At 43.9% G+C, this 22,571-nt stretch overlaps 1 protein-coding gene across 7 annotated transcripts in view; it reads right to left on the minus strand.

Moving 5' to 3' along the window:
* UNK (unk zinc finger) overlaps nucleotides 1-22,571 on the minus strand; it is a 45,656-nt gene that overhangs the window by 20,184 nt on the left and 2,901 nt on the right. For 6 of the 7 annotated variants that reach the window (XM_027895646.1, XM_027895647.1, XM_027895644.1 and 3 more), the window contains exons 2-7: nucleotides 6,180-6,389; nucleotides 4,451-4,627; nucleotides 3,773-3,903; nucleotides 3,507-3,642; nucleotides 1,629-1,746; nucleotides 597-681 (exon numbers count right to left, since the gene is read on the minus strand). In XM_027895646.1, coding sequence (XP_027751447.1) covers nucleotides 597-681; nucleotides 1,629-1,746; nucleotides 3,507-3,642; nucleotides 3,773-3,903; nucleotides 4,451-4,627; nucleotides 6,180-6,389 — 857 coding nt within the window. Of the gene's footprint in view, nucleotides 1-596; nucleotides 682-1,628; nucleotides 1,747-3,506; nucleotides 3,643-3,772; nucleotides 3,904-4,450; nucleotides 4,628-6,179; nucleotides 6,390-17,976; nucleotides 18,109-22,571 lie in introns of those variants that run through there. The other variant, XM_027895645.1, reaches the window with a different exon arrangement.

Consider the following 22,571-nt stretch of genomic DNA (forward strand, 5'->3'; position numbering starts at 1 on the left):
CAACCAAAACAGCATCACTAGATGATTAAAGTGAGGGTTGAAATAATGCCCTATAAATCAGGGAGCTACTGAGAAAAGAGGATTTAAGGAAAAGCAGGAAAAAAAAGCTGCATGTTTTTCTTCTTCAACCTGACTTCAAGATTTAAACTCTAAGTAAAGCTTCATCAATAGTAAAACAGCATTTAAATTTTTTTATTGTATCAATACATTATCTATAATTAGCAACTTTATCCTCTGCTTTTTAAACAACAGTTTGCAGCTTATCTAGGTACAGTTCATCCATGCACAGAAGAGAAGCAGCTTTGTCCATTTCCATCCTCCTGAAGTGACACAGAAAACTGAGCAGGTGAGAGGGAACAGAGGGAGATCCTCCAACAGTGAGCTAAGGGTCAAGTCCTACAGAGTACCCACTGCCTCCAGCTCTGCTAACACCTTCACACTAGCATGGTTTTATAGAAATTATCAAAGTTAACACTTTGGGTTTGAAAAACCTTCACAGAAGATCTGGTTTTGCAGCCCTGTATCTTAAATTGTTTTGGTCAGAATCTCTCCACAGCTCAAATACCCATGAAAGACGAGAGAAAGAGTCCACGTACGTTCTACATGTGCAAAGGCACAGAAGGGTCCTCGGGGACAGCTGCCAGACTGCTGCATGTCATTGCATTTGGTGGATTTGTAGATCTAAGGATGGGAAAAAAACAAAAAGAACCCGACAACTGACATGAACAGAAAATAACAGTGACCACCAGCCCAGGTACAAAAGTTCTATAGAGAAACTCAACAGTAAAGTAGGGACAGAGATAAAAGGTGCAAAGGCCAGCAGAGCTCAGGGTGACCATTTCAGTGCTTTGCTTCAAAGAAAGGAAAACCCACTGTAGTTCTGGAAACACCAAAATATGCCCATCACAGCTAGAGCTCAGCCAAAGACCAACCCACCACACACCAGCTCACCCAAAGGTCACCAACTGCCATGAAGCTCCCCAGTCTTACTGGAAGCTCCATGGATATTACAAATGCCAAAAGGTAGGAAACAGTTGACAGCACAGAAAGTTCCAAACACGTGTTTGCAAGGAAAATAACAAACCATTGACAATGATTGTAGCAAATGGATTATTCCCTTTCCCCCCAGTTTGACAGGCGGTGACAATGGTTACTTTGCCGATACGGGCCCAACAAAGCTTTTCAACGCTGTAACATGAAGCAGACTACGAAAAGGTCTTAATTACACTTTCTGTAAGGATACTGGAAAGCTCTGGGCATGCTCACAACCGAGAGCTCAGTGGTGTTTAGTGCTATCATCATCAACCACAAGCTTTTACTCAAGGAAACAGATGCTGTACGCTCATGTGCAGACCCACATCGTGCCTCCCTAAAGGCCCCACACATGAGACTGCTCTTACACTCGAGTTTTTTCCCTTTTCTTACCTCCTCCCATGTGGTCTACCTAACAAAAATCTGTCAAGCAGCTGAATTTCATCTTACTCCCAACATGGAGTTTCTCTGTATCCCAGGACTACACTACAAGCAGCCCACATGCTCTCCCACCTGGCACACTAATTTACTTCATAACACTGGAATACTTTTGGCTTTCCTACCACCTACCAAACAGAGTGAGGAGGTTACTGTACCTCTGGATGGAACTGCTGTTCTGTGCGAGTGTGGCAGTACTGGCATGAATCTCCGTTTTCACACTTACTGGGATCTCCCCACTCGTCTCCGTGTTTCACACTGGGACACGGTGAAGATCTGTGTAAATAAGGCAGCAGGAGAATGCATCAGATTCAGATGTGCTTTGTGCTTTGATTACTTTGAGCAGGTGGAATGAGGTGAGTCCCCCTCCGCTTCGCTGCCCTGAGACCCCACCTAGAGCTGCATCCAGCTCTGGGGTCCCCAGCATAGGAAGGACAGGGACCCGCTGGAACAAGCCCAGAGGAAGCCACGAAGGTGCTCCAAGGGCTGGAGCCCCTCTGCTCTGGGGACAGGCTGAGAGAGTTGGGGTTCCTCAGCCTGGAGAAGGGAAGGCCTCAGGTGTACAATCTGCTTGGCTGCTGCTTCCTCAGCCCCCATCCAGCTCCTACTGCATCTTCTTCCCCTTCTTCCAGTTTCCCAATGAAAGAAACACGGCTTAATTCTCTATTTGAAAGAGAATACAACTTGAACCAACACACACAACTTAACAATATTAGCAGCTGATGTGATTAGTGTCAGAGACGCTGGGTCTGGTTTCTGTTTTGGAACTGCACCTTCATAGAAAGCTAAGAAGTTAATTGGCTAATCCTAAAACACATAATACCCTTACAGCAGTATGTTTCCAGGTTTATAGTGTGGCCATGTGGAAAAGAGGCTGAGTCAGGTCACTGGGGAAAAGGCAAGTCCGTTTTCCTTCTCCCAGACAGGAACAGTTCTTCTTTTTTCTAGATCTGAATTTCTGCTGTGACCTACTTCCCCTGCTCTTTATGCTCTTAACCATTCCCTCAAACAACAGCAGAGGGAAGCAGATAGCAGCACCAGCACAGCCAGCATGAGAGGAGCCACATCAGCTGGGGGTGGGGAAAACACAGGAGTGAGTGGAGATCTGGAGGGGAGAAGCTTTCACCTCTTCCTCTCCCGAAGGGCCCAGGCAGGGGCAGAAAGCACAAAGCTGCTGCCTGAAGACTGCCTTAGTGTTCCTGTTCCTCCTGAAAGTGTTAGGATTAATGTTTCTTTGGTCTCCGCTTGTTTAATTTTTTTAAATACAGAATTTCAGTGCCAATTCAAAAAATTTCTGTGAATGCTGGGGGTGGGGAAGGGAAGGGAGAACATCCATGGCATTTTCTCTCCTGCCTTTCTGGTCTGCTCCTATGTTTTTCAAAAAGGAACTAAGGAAAAGCCCCACTGAGACCACAACAAAAGCTCTGTTGTGTTGGAGGAAATGAGGGCCTATAATTTGGATGAAATGCGTTCAGGGAGACACAGCACGCTGAAAAATCCAGCGACAGCTGAGTGACAGAACACCCTGGTGCCTCAAAAGCAGAGCCTTTAGCAGCTGGTTAGGAATGCATGTCCAGCTACAGTCCTGCTCACCCCGTGCCTCATGATCCCCATCACCAGGCACACACAGCAAGCAGCCTGATGATTCTGAATCCTTTACCATGAAAACACTTTTGGGCGAATTTGTTTCTAGATGGGGATTAAAACTTCCTTTTGTTTTCTTTTCCCTGCGCTGCTTTCTAAAGCAGAAGCTTATGTGGCAAGGGGACGCCAGACACAGGTCTGTTTGCCATAAAATCAGAGCTGTAACATGATTAACAATTTATTTATTAGAGATACTGGTTCCTATACACAGGAAAACTCCTTGTTTAGTTTGTTATCCTTCTCCTAGGCAGAAATAAGAGTCCATCACATCTCCTGCCTTGGAGATATGCTAAAAAAAACTATCCAGTGGTCAAAATCCTGGCTCCTTCATCACAGATTTCCAATACACTGCACCACTAGGCTGGGAAGTAGAATATTCAGGATCACAGTACCTGTATTTGTGTTTTCTTGGACTTCTTCTTCTGTCTTTGCTATTGTGGTAGTAGGGACAGGCATAACCCTGGCGACAGAGCCGAGGGGGTTTCTTACATTGCTCTGTCTTGTAATTGCCCAACACGTACGTTGTATCTGCAAAGCAAGCAACCAGTCAGTGGGAGATGACCCCAATCTGTATTTACTATACAAAAGCTTTTGACAGGAGCAAGTACCCCAGAGAAACCAGACCTTGCCAGCCCCACAGATCCCAAGTGACGCTCACCTTGCCACCTTGGCTCCTCACTGAGTATTTTCTCTATCATGGCATGGCTGGCAGCGACCGCAGACTGACCCTCTATGCCTCCTTCAGATGTTGTCTGACCATTCTGCAAAGCCTCCATGGCCTGAAGCTCCCTTTGGGGACAGAGTTAAATGAACAAACAGATTGAGCAGATGAAGAGTCGGGTAAGTGTGCATAAGAACTGACATACTAGAGCGTTTCCTAAGTGGGTGCATTTCAGTCAGGCATTTTTTGTTAGAATATCTTTAGTTGCTGAATAGCAACTGTAATAAAAAAAAAACCCTTAATTCCCTGGGAATTCCAGATGTACTATTTTGACCCTCCCCATGAAATTCCCAAGTGTGATCCCTTCCCCCATTTTAGAGAATCCTCCCTGAAGGTTTTCTAGATTTGCCTTATTAGGAAGGGATATTCTATCATCACTCTATTTCATGCTGAAGCAGAACTGTCCTTCAGTCACCTCGCTTTTCATTTGGGTACAGAGATTACCTTTTCCACACAGAGTCCCAAAACCTCCACTCCCTCTTTTCCCTGCACTGCTTTCCAAAGCATGAGTTTATGTGATAAGGGGAAGGCAGACACGGGTCTGTTTGCTATAAAATCAGAGTTGTAACACGATTTTACAGCTCATTTCCATAACAATTCACCTCCTGCCCTCACCTGATGTCGTACACCGGCGAGCGCAGGTCATGGGGCCCATGAGCGAAGGCGCAGTGGACCCCGTTCTTGGTGCAGTTTCCCTTGGAGTCCGTCTCATGGATGCAGATTCCAGTTTTGTAGTAGCGTAAGTGATACCTCCTCTCTGTGTCTCCAGTAGTTCTATGCAAGAAGGGACACCTGAGGGAAGGACAGACAAAGTTTAGTCACGTGGGTGATGGGTTCAACACCACCAGAAGACACATTGCTGATACAGGACACTGCAGCTATCAACAGCTTTGCTTACTCTGCCCCTTCTTTAATGGTGTTCCAGTGCTACAGAGAACCCCCAAACCTGTCACTACACAGGATGTAGTTTCCCTCCCAAAAGACAACTGGATTATTAAGCCAGCAGATCCTTATGATTCTGGTCTAGTGACTGCCAGGGACTGGAAAAGAGCAAAGACACTGCCAAGGTGTCCTGAGGTACTGGCTGGGATTGAAGGGGCCTCACATACCATTTCCTCAGCAGCCCATCTAGACTTGGTGCTGTTACTGTTTCCTGCTGATGCAGCTACAGATGCAGCCTTTATGCAGAGCATGGGACAAGAAAGGAGAATTACAACACTATCATTTTAACTTGTGTTTTGTTTCCCCTCTTAGGTAGAGGAGGAACAAGCTATCCTGACAATTTTTTTTTTTTAAATAACAAAATGGAACAGGCAAAGTTTAGATATTGCAGCATCGAGCTAAAAATATAAATCAGCAAGAGTTCTGAGATGACAACAGCTTTCATTCACTGAGTGTGAGCCAGATATCAACCAGTGATCTAGAAGCCAAAGCCCACAAATATCCCGTTTCCAGTTCTTTCCAGATCTCTTCTAACAAGGAAGAAAGTACTGAAATTGAAGCTTTAGGCTGAGGGACTATTTCATTCTGCTCTAGTCACAAAAACTTTACTTAATCCAGTAAAAAAAAGAAAAATACTGTTTTCCCAATAAATAGCATTTTTGTGTGTTTATACTGGCACCATGAAAGGGAACTGAAATTCCATCTTTTTACAACATCTCTACATAAAACACTCCCCATATTAGACCACAGTTTGGCTACACTATTTATTCTTCCATGTCTGTCACATGGCTAAAGTTATATTACTGGGTTAACCCCTTCATTGCTGGGGTCTGCCACATCCACAGCAGAAACACTTGCAACTCTGCCCCAGTTAAACTTATCATAGTCATGAGGAGAGAACACCCAAAAAATCAAACTCTTCCTCATGTTGCCTTACTCTGGGTACTTGTCATTCTTTAAAGTTCCAGAAGACAAAATAAACTGGTATGTTTTTAAAAGCTGGGGACAGATAACTCAGGGGGCAGATGAGAGGACAAAGCTCCTCCTTTTTTCTTCCTCCTGTGAAAACCTAATTTACCCTGCTAGTGAGCAAGAGCTGTTACTTGAGAGTCAGGGACTTACAGGAACAAAGCTTTTTGTCACTGAGCTGTTTCTCCCACCTGAGTTTTGCTGAAGATGCCAAGGTCAGTGAATTCCCAAGAGCCAAACCCCCCTCTAAGTCACCCTTAGCAGGCCTGGAGTGCAGAGACTGCCGTTACAGCTTTTACATCTCACGTTACGTCTGTGACAAAGCTGCTTTACTGCTGACTTGCCTCATCTCCACAGGAACTGGCTGGAATCATCACCTCGACCGATCCCAAAAGCCTAATGCCTGAAAAGTAGGGTGCAGCCCTTCACTTACTCATCTCCTTCTGGGCAGATTCCCGTGGTCTCGTCATACTTGGTGCAGTAGATGTCGGGGCTGTAGTTGAAGGTGCCGTCGCGGCGGCGGATGGAGCGGCGGCGGCGCTGGTTCACGAAGTGCCAGTGGAAGCAGGTGTAGGGCCGGTGCTGAGTGCACTTGTGCTGCACGAACAGGGGGCACTGCTCCGTGCGGAACTCCTTCAGGTACCTGCGGGCACACAGCCAGCAGCGGGGGATCAGGAGCAGTGTCCAACCGCCCCAAGCACAGAGGCCAGGCCAAAGCGCGCTGCGCCCAGGGGAGATGCCAGCTGTGCTGCCCACACCCTCCCTGCTGGCGCTCCCACTGATGGAGGCCGGGAGCTGCTCGTGTCTGTAATGGCAAGATATCCATTACACGCAGGAATGTAACAAGAGCTGAAATCACTTTCTATCAGGATCACTTTGAAGAGGCTTTTCGTGAGCTTAGAAAATGGTTTGTGAGAAAATAGAACTCTTAAGTGCCTTTCTATGCATTTCTATCTCCAAACCCGTGACCCACCAGGGCAAAAAGCGGTTTCCTTCCTGTACGTTCAGTTTAAAAAAAAAAAAAATGAATAAAATACACTTCTTTGAGCCATGTTTAAAGCTTCAAGTGATTGAGAAAGAAAGATTTTTAAAACTCTTTCATGTCTTATCCTCGTGGTTTAACTCAGCCTCTTCAGTATGTGGTCAGCTATGAAATTAAAATTAATCCATTTCTCTCTTGCAACAGTGTCAATTCAGGGCTCAGCCTTGAAAAGCGGGATAACTATCCTCAAACTCCCACATGTTTATGTTGCTTTAATTTTAATATGTAATTCTCTGATAGCACACATCTTCTTTTATCCTGAGAACTAAAGAAGTCACAAGCTTTTATTTGTGACACTAATAACAGTCTCTAAACCCAGATTGTAGAGGATTACAAAATGGTTTAGATCAACATAATGATCTGACTGTGATCTGTGTGTAGGTGCTTACAAAATCCACGCTGCTGAAACCCTCGGGCTGCCCTGTATTTACGGGGAACACCCCAACAGCTCACGGAGCTCGGACCCAAATCCCAGCAGGTTCGGTGTCAGAGGCACATCCATAAACAAGGCAGGAGCATTCTGGTCTCCTACATATAGAGGTCAGTGTAAACAGCGAGTTCCAAAATTTGTAGGTCAAAATCAAAATGCGAGTATTGTGCTGGAAGCAACAGGGTGATATAACAGCAGATCCGGACTCATTTTAAACTGCGTATGCACTCCGAGGCAACAAGACGGAGGACAGGGCTTTCTCCAGCATTCATTCCCATGTCAGACAATCTTTATCTCGTATTTCTAAATAAATGGGAAGATGTCTGATGCCCAAAGATGTATTCACAGATAATATCATCATGCCAGGCTCATTCTGAAAGCAACATCTGTAAATAAAGCCCCTTTTCCTCTTTACCCCGGCTGAGGAGAAAGCCTCGGGAAAATGCACAAATTCAACCAAAGTGGTTTCATTTGTTTGCTATGAAGAGAGAGTATCACTGGCAAGAGCTTTCCTACATTGGATTTTACAAGCATGAAAGGATAAAAGCTCTTCCTCCTCTTCAGCCCCTAAATACGTGAGATTTGCAGGTTCCACAGCTTCAGATCTGCAGATGCCCGGGGCTGGAAGCCTCCGCAGCGGCTGTAAACCCTTCCCTACCCAAACCCATCTGTCTCCTGCAATCCAGCGTGGCTGGAACAGTATCTGCACTGGGGCCCAAAGCTTAACAGCAGGAAAACCAGAGCCAGCTGCAGAAACAGGTCTGCTCAGCATAGGTGAGAGCTAAAAACACCACTTTGCTGCTGTTCACTTGTAAAAATCCAGTTCTATTCAAATGGAGATCCCTACTCCAGCCACAGCAGCTATTAGGCTGAAAACTGAAGGCTGCAGTAAAATTCATCCATTCTTGAAAAGCCTTCTAAGCTGTTGGACCAAATACAGCTGTAGAAGGTGGAATTCCACAGATTATTTTATCTTATTAGCACACTAAATGCTCAAAAGCGACTGTAACATTTTCGTTAGAAAGGCAGTTAAGTAACCTGAAGCAGCAGGATGTTTAGACTGCTGTCCACAATCACCAACCAGTTGCTTCCACCCCCCACATCTCCACGTACACCTCAGAGACAAGAGATTTGTGTAACTCCCATTTTATACATGGACAAGCTACAGAACAGCTGGCTACGTGCTGCAGCTGGTATCCTGCAGCAATTGGAATCTGTGAGAGAAACCAAGAGCATTTAAACCCCTCCATCTTCACCAAGTTCAGGAACAGCATCCTGAGCCTACTCAGTGCTCTGGAACCTAAGGGGAGATACCAGGCTTACACAAGTTGGGTATCGAGCACAGCACTCCAGACTTGCAGTGACAGGCACGTATAAAACACTTAGAAATCCTAGAATTTCACAACTGCACGATCAGCTGAGTTGAAACAGCTTCCCTTTAGCAGGGAAGTTTAAAAATGTACACACTGACGAGGGATTTCGGTCTCTAGTGTCTCAATTGTTGCTGAAGAGCATTTGAAAATTAATTGCATTTCATGATTGGCTAAACTCCCTGGAGAAACATTTATTATAATGTAAATGAGAGATAATTACATAAGTAAATGGTTCACCTGAAAAGTGTTTAACACCTAACTTGTTTCATCAGAAAGTCATTCTTTAATGCTGTCTATTAAATAAATGATGTCTCACTCTTAATTTCAAAGCAAGTCCTGCAAACAGGTGCCAGAGCTCCACATGAGACATTAACTGTGCATGATCACCTCTGCAACAGACTAGAGGAAAAGGAGAGTTGTCACATTAACTCACTCATTTCAAGCCTTTCAATCACTGCTCTGGGTTTTTCTTTTTTTCCAAGCCACTACAACGTTTTAAATCACCCTCCTCCACAATAGCCTGAATGGTAAATTGCCTTATAGCCCTTTATTTTCTTGATCCATGAAGTGAGTTTTGGCTCCTCTGGGAGAACACGGACCACTCAACCAGCCACTTTGTATTAAAATATATGAAAGGCATCTCAACCACGTGTGTTTTGGGAACACAGAAAGGATATCCAGCTCTCACTACTGCAATGTGCTGCCTCACAAAGCAGAAAGCCATTAATATTTCAGTAGCCTCCTTGCAAAGACTCTAAACAAAAACGTAGAGAACACTGTCATGACAGATCCTTCTGGTGTCAATGGTCTCTATAATTTTTAATTTTTTTTTTCCCTCCAGAACAGCTGAGAAAAGGAATTTTTGAACGACCCTTGAAACTGGAAACATGTTGATAACTGGTACACAATTTCGCAGCGTGTCAGCCAAACGCTGTGTCTGTACAGGAAGAGGAAATCCAGCAATGATAACTTGCATTTCTCAACTCCTCTCAGGAAACTCTACCGCCCCTACATGAGGGGCAGAAGAATTATTACCCCTCTTTTACATAGGAGTTACTTCTATATTTAGTTTTTTTAAAAAATATATGTAATTTCTTCAAACTAATGTAATTTTTTGAAAAAAGTGGAAAGCACATAGCACTGTCTTCCTCTGACACTACATGAACATCAGCAGCAACACCCACATTCCTGGAGGAAATGTTACCATTTATGAGCCTTAGTAAACAAAGATGAATGCAATTCTAAACAAATGGGACAAGACTGGCTAGAACAATGCAGATCAAAGTCCCCAGGCTGAACTGAACTTGCTGCTGAACAGGACAGATGCTACTGGATATCAAAGTTTTTTTCACTAGGAAGACAAGAGGAGAGGTTCTTGGAGTAGTTCTGGGAACTTCCAGAGACCAACAGGAGCGGCAAAGTACTAGAAAAGTATTGGAAAAACCCTCAGTGCTACTCTGCTGAAATTCCTCTGGGGTGGGATGTGGGAAGGGGTAGTGATTACTCTTCAAGGAAAAAAAAAGTTAAATCTAGAAAGAAGGAGGAAAAAAAAAACAAAAAACAAACAAACCCACAAACAAAAAACAAAAAGAGTGAAACCAAGAAGAAACTCTAACCCAGAAGTTTCATTTCTACACACCACGACTGTAGCCGTGTCCTGGCCACGTTCATCACCTGCCACTGCAGAGATCTCTTGTTTCTCTGCAGATTTACTGGTGCACTTATTCAAGCAGCTCAGTAGGACAGGATACCTGCATCCATCCCGCTTCCAGGGCTGCAGCTTCCTGCCAACCCTGACATAAGTCACACGTGCAGGGGAGTGAGCTCAAGTCAGGAAAATGTGCTGGTCGTGCACGAAGACAGCTGAGCTCCAAATTCCTCACTAAAGCCTTACCCAAAGCTCCCAGAAATCACTGGAAGATGCACACTGATGGCAAGGGAGAGTCTCTGCTTTGTAACAGAAGGATCAGGAAGACTGTGGAGAGAAACAATTCCGAGGTGCAAGGAAATGAAAGGATTAAAACCAACTCTTCCAAACTCCTGATGCTTCCGTAATGCAAAGCCAGGCTCTCCTTTGCTTCCAACGCCCTGTTTGAAATCCTTACGGAGGTCCCAAGACGAGCTCCTCTCCTTTGCAGCCCTTCTGGTTCCTCCTGGTCAATCCCCTTTCTGCCAAAATCCCTCCCAGGAAGAGAGGACAGACCAAAGCGAGCACAGGATCTGAACCTTCTGCATGAGTGCAACACCAGAGACAAAACCATGAGATGACTGTTTGGCTAATCCAGACTGGGGCACTGTCAGTAAATGTAGGGCAATAGTGAGATCCAACACTACCGGCGTGGAGATTTCCCATGCGTGTGGGTGTGTGTTTACACCCATGGAACTGCTACAGCACCTCAGTAAAGGGCCCTGCTGAGTGGTTGGTACCAGCACTGCCTGTCTGGTGTCAGCCCAGTGTCAAATACACACAGTTTTTGCACCAGTAGCATTTTTATTAGCAATCACTAGTTCACTAGGCTGGTATAAAGATTCTTAGTAGTCGGCACTGTCCAAAAGGGCCCACAGAGGCAAATTTAACAATAAATTTACAAATAAACTGTTTGGTTGTGTGTTTTGTCTTGAGTTTTTGTTTATTTGGTTTTTATTTTTTTCCTTCAAACCAAGGCTTAAGTTCCTGATAAAATTCAAGGCATCAGGAAGAAAATGCTCTTCTGCCATCACAATTTATTTTAGCCCTGTCTGCCTTCTCTCAGCAAAGTATCACGCTGGCAAAGATGTCATTTCTTCAGCACAAAGGTACATGGGAATGCTGGCATTTTTATATCAGTGATGTCCTGCTGCTTCAGACAGGACTGCATGAGGCCATGGACCTCTTCATAAAGTTTCAGGGGGTGCCAGTTCACATCCTTCCTGAAAAATGCAGCCTGACTGACAGAGGTCACTGCTCTCATCTGCTCATCAGCTTTCCTTCTCTGGAAGCTCCTGTTGGCACTGATCTGTTCAGACACCAGGATGGATTTCCTGGTTTCCAAGATTTCCTAATTCAGTTCAGGAAAGAAAAAAAAAAATATCCATATGTAAAAACCTACCAGCTTCACTTAAAAATTTAAATTAGTGGTTTGAGCTAACACAGATAAAATTATCTGAAGCAAACCGGGGTGTGCTTACCCAACAGACTGTCTGCACAGGAGACAGCACGGCAAAACCCAGGAGAAAATATCTAAGTATAGATATTGATATTTCTAATCCAGTAATGCCTGTCTACTGGAAAGATTTTCAAAACTGCCATTTTTTCTCAAGCTCAAAGAGCCACCCCAACACAAGAGGAAAAGAGCTGTCCATATTAAACCAGCTTTCTAAATTCATTTCACCCTCATAAAATTTTATTGCAAAAGATGATATCAGACACACTTTAAGTAAGAAACCCATGACTCAATTATTTTCTTTTACTGAACTGTGGTATTCCAATTGAAATGAGTCAGTAGTGCATGACAGAACCTACTTATTCCAACAGGATACTCAATAAAAATCCTACTAATGCACCTTTCGTTTAACATATTACTGACAGAGGAAACCCATGATATGCAGCTCTGACATTGCCTGGCAGCTTTTGCTCTTGGGGTAAAGGAATATTCCAGAACAGGAGGGAGAAAAAAAATGGGGATTTAAAGAATTGCATCAGTCCAAAACATTTTAGAAAGTCTGATACCAGCGCTCCCACAACGCCTTATAAAATGCTGGCATTTCAGTGCAAACTTCCTGACAGGGAAAATAAACTTCAACTCAAGATTTCTTGGAATTTAAGAGGAAAAACTGAAATGAACAATTTAACTTCGCAGGAGATGCAGCTCCTTGTTCCCAGGGGTGGCACAAGTCAACCACATCCCGCAGGCAGCAGCTGCAGACCCCCAGCAGTTTGGTTTACAGCGAGATGTTCAGTGTCCTCCTGGTAAGAGCAGAAGTTCAGATGAGACTCTTTCAACAAACAATAATATTTTACTGACTGGCAGATGTAATCTAATACTGAAACAGAGCCTCGCACCAATCACTGCTGAACATCAGACAATAACAAACACTTCTAGCAGCAATCTTGAAAGTTTTAATCTTAGTTTCAGGAGAAATTCTGAGCATGTTTTACCAGTAATCATTATCACAGAATCACAGGATGGCTTAGGGTGGAAGGGACCTTAAATATCATCTAGTTCCAACTCCTCTGCCATGGGCAGGGATGCCACCCACTAGATCAGGTTTCTCAGCTACTGTGGCTCACCAATATTGGCTATTTCCTCTTTTTCCATATTTAATGGCATTTAGAAAAATAACCTCACAGACCCGACCAAGCCCTCACACTTCACACCAAGCCATGCATCACTTCACACAAAATGCAAAACATCTCTCACTCAGGACACCTCCACAACCATCAGTCCATCTGCCTTTCCATGCCTCAACAGCCAGATGCAGTTCTGAAAACCTTGAAAGGATCAGAAAGCATTTAAATCTCGAAGAAAAATATATGGATCACTTTATAAAAACAAAAGGCTGACCGTGAATGTGGGGAAGGAGAAAAGGATGAGGGAAAAGTTTCAGTAAGCTCACATCTGTCAAGAAGATAGACTTCACATGCCTCAGTGTTTTCTTTATCACCTAAATAAATTGAACCATCAACTGGAAAAAGGTCACACAGCAGACAGCACTGTGTGATTTTAAAGCTGTTAAGATTTCCCCTTCTCCATTAGAGCTTGACAATAATGTCAGTCTAAGGGCAAATCAAGAAAGTGAGAGTTGAAGAGACTTATTACAGATGCATGGAGTTGGGCTTGTTTGCTTGTGGAGGTTTTTTGTTTTAAGACTTCATATAACTCACTGTGTACCTTAGTGGTCAAAATGACAACTGCTTACATCCACAGCCTGAGGCTCCACCGGTTTTTGTTACAGGAATAGGAAGGCAGCACTCAAGTTTTCTTTTTCCTAGGCATCTGAATGATTTAGCAAGTGAAGTCGAGCTGGATGCTTCCAAATAAATGGAAAAGGAGAGTATGTATTGCAGAAGGTAAAACACAAACTGCTGAATTACAGAAAAGTAGGGATTACACACTAAAATGCACACCAGTCACATTCTACAGCAACCTGATCCCTACTGTAACTCCAGTTCTGGATTTCAAAGGAGATCACGGGGTGGACAAGAACACAACTAATTCATTTCAGCCGCGACGAATGAATTATGCACCACCAAAACTTCAGAGATAAGGACGTTAACTGAGTGACTGCAAAAGTTCATGCTAAAAATAACACGTTTTGGCAACTATCAGAAACTATCAGGACGTTTTTCAATTAGGAGAAAAATGTCAGGCAAACAGTTGTGCCTTGTCTACACTGAAAAACTGAGGGAAAACAGAGAGACACTACAGCGTGGTGCCAGCCCATCATAGGGAGACAGCTCTGCACCAGACTCAGGCAAAACACTGCTTGGTTTCCACAGCTATAGCAAAACTGGCTTTGTTTTGAGAGAAATGCCGTGGCTAAGTAGCTCACCAACGCTCTGTCCTGATGAGGAAAGCAAATCAAGGCTTTCAGCTGGGAGTTAACTCAATAAAACGAACATTTATCACATTTGTGAGCAGCCAAGGCGCGAGCTCCGCGCGTTACAACTGCATTCCCATCCACGGGTGTCGGGGAAGAGGTGCTTGCTCAGGCTTCCCTGGAGCTGTGCTTCCCTTCAGCTTGGCATCCATCAAGTTGTGTCACTCAAACCCGATGGGAAAAAAGAACCGATTCGAGTCATTTCTTGACAGCACTGCTCTCTTTAGAAAGCACTTGTTGCATCAGCAGACCATGAAATGTATATAACCCAGCCATACCAATAAAATCCTTTCCAAACACAAGTGTTTGTTTACACAGAGCTTTCACCATCGTAATTAAAACAATCCAAACCTGGGTATAAGCAAACACTTAATGGCACTACATTTCAGAGGCATTTCCTTAAAAGCCACTCAGCAAGACTTAAAATTCTGCATAAAGCCTTGAGCCTACATTTACATTTCCTTGCGTTTGTTCTCCCTTTTTTCCAAAATTAGTTGGCCATGAATATGTATTACTTGACATGACCTCAAAATTAACTCAACATTTAGGCAGTTCATGCAATATTTTAAACACACAGCCCATTTTTCCAGGTTTAAATGGCATATTTGTGACTTGACAACGTTAGTTCATGTAAACTCTGCCTAAAGCAAACCTCCCTGTTTTCAAACACGGATCACCCCGACTGAGACAGCCCTCATCCCTCTCTGGGTTGGTTTCTGCTCCACAAATTATTTAGCTGCCATTAATCCTTCCCTGCAGCACCTGTGTTAAGTGCTGAGTCTCTGAGAGCAGGATCATATGGAAATGATTATTTTTCAGTAATACGTGGGTTGGGCCGAACTTTTTCGGGGAAAATACTGGCGCTCACTGCAACCTGACAGCTGCACAGTGCTGAAGGTTTGTACCTGCTTTAATCGTCGGCACAACGTATCAACATGTGCAATTAAATACTTTATTGCTAATTACTTCACAAAACCATCCATCCACAGACTTATCTATTCATCTTATAACCAGATAAATCTTCTCTCCTATTTTAACCAGATGGGACAGGCGATGCTTTTTATCCCAGCATTGGTGTCTGTAGCCTCAGACACATGGAAATGTCTCTCCAGAAAGGTGGAGCTCAACTGGGGTTAACACACATAAGGTTTGCTACAATGAATTCAAAGTCTGAATAACACCCCCATGTCCTGTGCTGTAAAAATTAAAGTTCCAGCTTCCAGCGCAGTTTTTTTCTCACACTGTACTTCTCTCACCATCAATCAAGCACTAACAAATCCTACCCAGGGCTAGCAACTGCAGAAACACCAGTGAAGGCTGGGAACAGGGCTGGGCTGTTTTAAAACTTGTGTTACTCACTCTGCTAGTTCCCTAAAACAAAACATCCCACATGCAAGAATTCATAATGGCTAATTCAAAAAAATATTATTTCCATACAAGCCACTCCATAGCTCAGGGTTTCAGTTTACAGATTGTCATGAGCATTTTGAGGCAGCTAAGCCTCAGCATCTTGTCTCACAAGAGGTGCTTTGGGAGCAGAGCACAGTAGCCTTCCTTCTCCTGGCCAATACCAAGACCCTCATGATTTAACACACAGCTCGTAGATCAACTGCAGCCCCACACTCACAACAGTTTTAGGACAGAACATGAGCTGTTTGAAGGGCTGTACTTAAACAGGACTGAAACCAGACAACCAAAACTCCACAGACATGCCAGCTCTCCGGGGCTCTCACCTTGCCCAGGCTACATTTGAAAATGGAATGTCATCTGCCTCTTCTCAGGTTAAACACCAACCAGGTTCAGCAGCCTCTTTGCAAAGGCCTTCCTTTGTGAACAGACATTTTCTGTTATGAGTTTGAAACAAAACACAATGATTATCTAACAAGCATGAACCTGCATCCACAACACATGTGCCAGCACAAAGATAAAAGCCAACTCTTACTGGTTGATTTTGAAGAATCAATGTCAACCATTCAATCGATTTTCTTTTCCGTTCAGCACTCAAATCCAGACTTCATCTGTGTCTGCTACAGCCCAGTGGACTCTTTAAACACTCCACAAGGCAGAAACATCTCCAAATAAAAGTCCTACACGCTCTGGTGTCCAAAGAAGCGCTTCACACCGACACCGAGATCCACCCCAGCTCTCCTCCAAGGGGAAAGCAGCCAAACCCCAGGCTGCACCACAGCTTCTCATTTCCCACTTTGACTAATCAATACATGAATAAATCTACTGGCACTTCCATGATATTTTAACTGTGCAAACAATATTTTTTTTTGTTGCTGTAAAGCTGCACATTTGTCCTGAGGCATCTGCTGTTTGTATTTCTGCTGTGACAGTCAAGTGCCATCAATGAAAACTCACAGTCTATTAAAAAATTTAGAGGAGAAAAAAATCACCTCTGACCATACTTAGAGCTTCTTTTTGAACTCTGGTGCCATGCTGAAGACAAAGGATAACAAGCAAAACATTAATGACTTTGATTCCGATTTTTGCAGATATTCACAGAATCACAGAATGGCCTGGGCTAGAAGGGACCTTAAAGATCATCTAGTTCCAACCCCCAAGTTCATCAGGTATAGTTTCAAAAAGCTATTTCCCTTTCCATGTGGGCATGGCTGCACATTCATCAAAAGAAATTTGAGGCATACAATGATAAAAAGTAATCCAACATTAATTTCTTAGCTGCACTTGACAGTGCCATCAGTCTTAGTAAGCCAGTACGCTCTGCTGAAACATATTTGCAATTTCTGACCAACAGATAGGTAGGGATAGTTCAAGATTTTTCTTATCTGACCCCAAATTTGGAGTAAGTTCCTCTTCTACCAATGTTCTGACAACTCCATTCAATTAAATGTCTCTGACTTTTAACAAGATTTAAGAAACAGGCTGATACTGAGCATTTCAGTGAGATGGCTCTTTTACTGCCATCATTGCACTTTAGTGCCTAAAACTGCTTGAAGTATTTCTTTCAAATAAACCCCAGAACTCTTCTTGTTTTAACAATCACCTTCGAAACCTGAATGAACACTCCAGCAGGCTGAGGGTCTGAGTCAGAAGGCAGCCTGCACCAAAGCTGAGGAGAGAAGAAATTGTTGGTATTCATCTCAAGGGAACATTCATTCCAGCTGATATTTCAAATGTCAAACTGGCATTAACTGCATCAAGCACTGATCAAAATACACAAGACAAGAGATTGCTGAGAAAATCATCACAAGCATCTAAATTGGTTGTCATCACTAGGAGGAGTCTGAGAAGGTACAAGCCTTCAGCATCTCCCTTTGTACCCTCCTGCTGAGGCTTCGTATTTTTGATTGCCCTGATATAAAAGACGAAGTATCTCTCAATAAATTAGAGAAAAAAGGTAGCTTGGAAATTGCACTTGCTCCACAGCCCGTGGCACGTGACCACTCATTAATTTAGGACACGGGGGGAATTGCTGGCTGGCTCTGTGCGCACGCAGCTTTCAGCAACAACTTTGCAGCTGATTTGCAAGCGATGTGCTGAACCTTACAGGAAGTTTATAGAGTACATGAATTCTTTATAAGATAGAAACCGCTGTCCTTTAGTCTCTCTTATAACTCATGATTTCACCAAAATCTAATTTAAGGACTTTTTAAAGAGGAAGCTGACGCAATATTAAAAATCAATGATGATTAAACAAAGAAAATTCTTAGCTAAACTGTGGTAAGTGATTCTGTTGGGCAAAAGGATGGACCAGGCAACTTCTCACCACCTCTTTCAGCCCATTTCTGGTGCTTTCAAGAACACCGATGAAGTTTTAATGGAAGGAACAAAACACCACCCCAGCATCCTGTGAAAATGAAGGCAGCTCTTCGTGTCCTGGCAAGCAGGTGCTCAGGAGCCTGGATGCAGCAACTGAAGACACTGTTGCCTCTTTGTGTTGCTCCTCTCTGGGAAATCACAGCTCCTTTGACAGGGATTGCAGAAGGCAACGTGGTGCCCCCGGTGCATTAACACAGTCCCCCAGTGACAGCTCATGCTAACGTGCCACACAGTAAGTGTGATTAACTGATGTCCTGACACATTCCCTCCTGCCACGCTGTCACAGGGGCAGGAACATCACGGTCAGGCAGGGATGCTGGAATGCACTGCGGGAAGATTGTCCAGAGGACATTCGTCAGATCCTTTGTAACCAGGAGGCTGCATGTTTCAGCTTCTCCTCCTAATTATTAAAACCTTATTCTGGCGGAAAGAATAGGTCTAAAGGCAACAAAATACTAAATTCCAGCAGAACTGTCCCTTAAATAAAGCCATGTGATATAAAAAATATTAACGACACATAAACCTAAAAAGTGAGAAAAATTGGTACCAATGGGAAACTCTAAGCTCCAAGGTTTTTAGAATCATACAGTACCCTGAGATGGAAGGGACCCACAAGGATCATCGAGTCTTAGGTTCTCTAAAACAATTATTAATTTTAATTTTGCCTCACATGTCACAAAAAGCCCCCATCCTATATGCTAATGTCAGCAACGTATAAGCATCAAGATTATAATTTTTATTAAATTAAAGAACCATTTTCCACATTGGAAAAAAACTCTGCACGGCTGAATCCCTCCCCTCTTTCGCAGAGCTTTGGATTTTTGAAACACCAAGCCTTGCCAGACCAAAACTAATTCTGAAAGCGTCACAGCAGCACGTGAGGCTTTTCGCTCTGCAAAATATTGATATGCTGCCTATACAGCAGCTATCTGTAAGTGTTGATATCTGTCAGATTGATGTCCAGAAGTACTCACTTATGAAGTGGAAACGCAGCAAGCAAACCACAGCTCCAGCCCCGCTTCCAAGCGAGGGAGAAGCACCTTTTTGCCCCAGCGTGTGAATTTATCAGCAGAACAGCCCAGTCCTGCACAGATTGGGCCCAAATGCCCCTCACCAGCCCCTCTCGAGAGCTGGAGCCTTTCAACACTCGGCCTCTGAAGAACCATAAAGTCTAAAATGTTATTTTCAGCACATGTATTCGGTGGTGAGCACATATTGTGAAGGCAGCTCTTCCTGTTCACACTCCAGTATTTCATATTTCCAACTTCCTGTGCAACTATTCACACTTCCTAATAACAGCTGGCAATGGACTTGGATTCAGTGAAGTTCACCCAGACTTAAAAAATAGCAATAATGATAAGCTGACTTTGCAGGTAATGATGCAGTAGACACTGGTAAGCCTTAGGTTTAGAAGTACTGACTTATTCTGTGCTTTCCTAAAGGTATTACCTTATATTATACATAATACAATAATAATATATTATATATATTCTGTGTTTTCTCCTAAAGGCATTACCAAATCTGAAACCTAGAAGCAGACAGATTTCTTTTTGATGTTTTTGTTTTCTGGGTTGGTTGTTTGTTTTTTGTTTTGTTTAATTTTTGTTGTTTTTTTGTTTTGTTTTGTTTTTAATTTAAACAAATGGACTAGTTTCTATTTTTGCATAAGTCCACATCAGCTTATTGATCTAAGGGTTATCACCAGCAAAACCGAAGCAGAATCAGGGCAACAGTTTGTTATTTTAAGAGTTCTGGCAGTTTGAAAAGAGCACAAAAGGTTTCTAAAAACAATTCTAAAAGCCTCAACCCATCCATGAGGTTATGAGGACCACCCAATTCTGCACAGACTGTGCATACAAACGCTACAGGCCCTGGAAGTGCGAGCAGGAACTCTGAGAACTTGTTAGCTACACATCTGGTTTTTGGTTTTCTTTCACAGACACTCAGTCTGCACACTTGAGATCAGACACCCTGCATTTGCCCTGCCAGTGGTGAGACACTGACCACTGCTAAGAAGATGAGGATTACTCTGGGCTGCTACAGATGCTCTGAGGTGTGTTTTCGTGTGCCATTGGTTTGGAGTAAGAATTTAAACGAAAGGTTTTGAGATAAGTAAGACTGTGAGCGCAAGCTCTTCACTGGAATCCAAGCACACCTATGATCTGGCTATTTTTATTTCTTCTTCACTCTTATTTCTATCACTGCCTTAACCTGAGTTCCTGTTTAAGGCTGAGAAAGCACCAGGCAAGGCACGACACAGACATAAGAGCGTCTTTGGTTTCAGCTATAACCAAAACATCGCAGCAGCCCGATTTTCATCCCCATTTACAACATCCTTCACTCGAGTGCTCTGGTCCTTGCACCTCTACATGGCACTGAAATAGCTGCAGGACAAAGCTTGGGTGAGCACAAGCCAGCAGTCACTGCATGACAGCCCAACCAGCCATGTGGATGCAGCTCCAGCACGACTTACAGGATACTAATCCTTCAGGAATTTCCCACAATCCCTCCCCTTGTGCAAAAGGAAGGACAAGTTTTTTGCCTTTTATGCCACAAAGGCACAATCACAGTGCAAAGGAGGACAGGATGTGCTCCCAGGCATCTCGTCCAGAACCCAGGCGAGGGTACAGCTGGTGGCGATGTGGAATCCCAAAGTTCACTTCCAGGATGGCTGCTCGTATTTAAGACACTCAGGAGAACTGTCTTGAGTAGGAATGACCCGGGCTGTGCCCAATAAATCTGTGTCTCAAAGTTTATCACCTAAATCGGGACATTTTCAGCCCCGCTGCTGAGCGTGTGTGCTCTGAACGGACTCGACTGAAGGGAGTCTTTGTGTTTTTTATTAAATGGGTTAATTTATCTCCACCCGAACGTTTGCTTTCCTGCAGAGTTATTAAACTGTCTGACTTTCAGGTGAATGCACAGTGAACAAAGGACTGCTCCACTTTCACTTATCTAAATTCTGCCAGATCAATAAACACCCAAACAGTGGAAACAATCTTTACAATTCACAATTAAGGCATCCAGTCTGACTGAAACCAACCGAGGCAGCAGCGAAGAACGGACAGACTGTACCAAAATAAAACGACACCGGAGCACCCCGTATCTACAACTCCACTGACTGATCACTTGCTTTCAGTTTCTTTGAACTCAGCCTCTCACCCACATTTGTAGACACACATTAAAGACAAGAGATACCTGCAGAAATAACGTGCCAGTCAGAGCCGGGAAACGGTGCAGAGCCAACCCTCAGCTGAGGTTTGACAGAGCCTACCCAAACCAAATCCACTTCTCACCGCCGTCCAAGCCCTGCAGAGCACATCAAAGCCTCCAGGTACCCCAGGAACGAGCCTGTCTCACCCCGCTGTTCCCAGGAAAACACTGGCCTCATCCTGCCATGGGAGCTGCGGGATCACAAGCAGCAGCCCCGTGAACAGACGCCTAATCCAGCAACCCAGAGAGAACACAACAGCAGCCCTGGGGTGTTTCGTTACTCACCCGGGTTCTCCACACAGAATACCAGATCCCCAGATGAGAAACACACCATCCATAATTAAATAGCAAAGTTTGGCATATACCAGGGACTCGTCTCCAGGACTATCCAGTTGCACGCTACAACTGCCACCAAAGGGCACAAATCGTGGAAGTTCGGGCTCTTCTTCCGCTAACAAACAGTGCCAAAGGTGTGAGAGAGCATCACCAGCTCTATTTTCGCCCCACACTTCCCTTTGCTGCACGTCCAAACTAACACAAAGGCTCCCTGACAGAAGAACTGCAGTCCAAAGTAACTAAAATCTCATGCAAGTAACACCAAGAGTTTAGAAATCGACACTAACAGAGAAATTGGAGCATTTCCTCACGTATACAACCGAAAACTTTCCGAGAGATCCCCAGCACCAGATTGCCTGTCCCCAGGGAACAGCAAAGTATGCAGATAATTAAGCTTACTCGAGTTTACAACTTGTAACCTTCATGTCATTTTATGGAAACAAACTGTATTTAAGGAAGGGGAAAAAAAAAAAAAAGGGAAGAAAATATTTACGTTTTGACAACATACAACTTGTTCACATGAACGACCACCAAATAAGTTCCCATATGTTATCAGAGGGAGGTTTACAGTATGATGTGACCCAGTGCACAAATCCAAGGCTTCCAAAGGATGGCTCACGTCCCGCTGTCAGCACTCGGCAGCCCCAAACCCATCCTTCACTTATGGTTATTCAGCTCCTCTGCAACTGTTTTCACTGAAGTATTTTTAGCATCCATCTGAAAAACACAAGTTTTGCCCCCTGGAAATAAGCTAATTGCACCACCAGCTTTGCTGCACGCTGTCCCATTTCCCTCCTCTGCCCCAATCTCCTCCCTTTTCTAGAACTCTTTCTTCCTCTGTTTTTCCTAATCCTCGATATCCTTGTTTCTGTGGTCATGCTCAGCCAGGTGATCACCTTCATCTTCCTGCACCCAGCGTGTTACACTCTCTAACTCACCTCCCTGTTTTCCCTCTCACTTTTGATTGATTCTTTCTCCATCACTGGTGTCACTCCACCTCCACAGCCAGCTCCTGTTCCCTCTTTTACCTCCACAGCAACATTCCCAGCAGGCTCCTCCATGCCC

This window comes from Empidonax traillii, unplaced genomic scaffold (genome assembly GCF_003031625.1).
Source record: "Empidonax traillii isolate 1590-97213 ecotype Southwest subspecies unplaced genomic scaffold, ASM303162v1 scaffold462:size771534, whole genome shotgun sequence".
Lineage (NCBI taxonomy): Eukaryota > Metazoa > Chordata > Aves > Passeriformes > Tyrannidae > Empidonax > Empidonax traillii.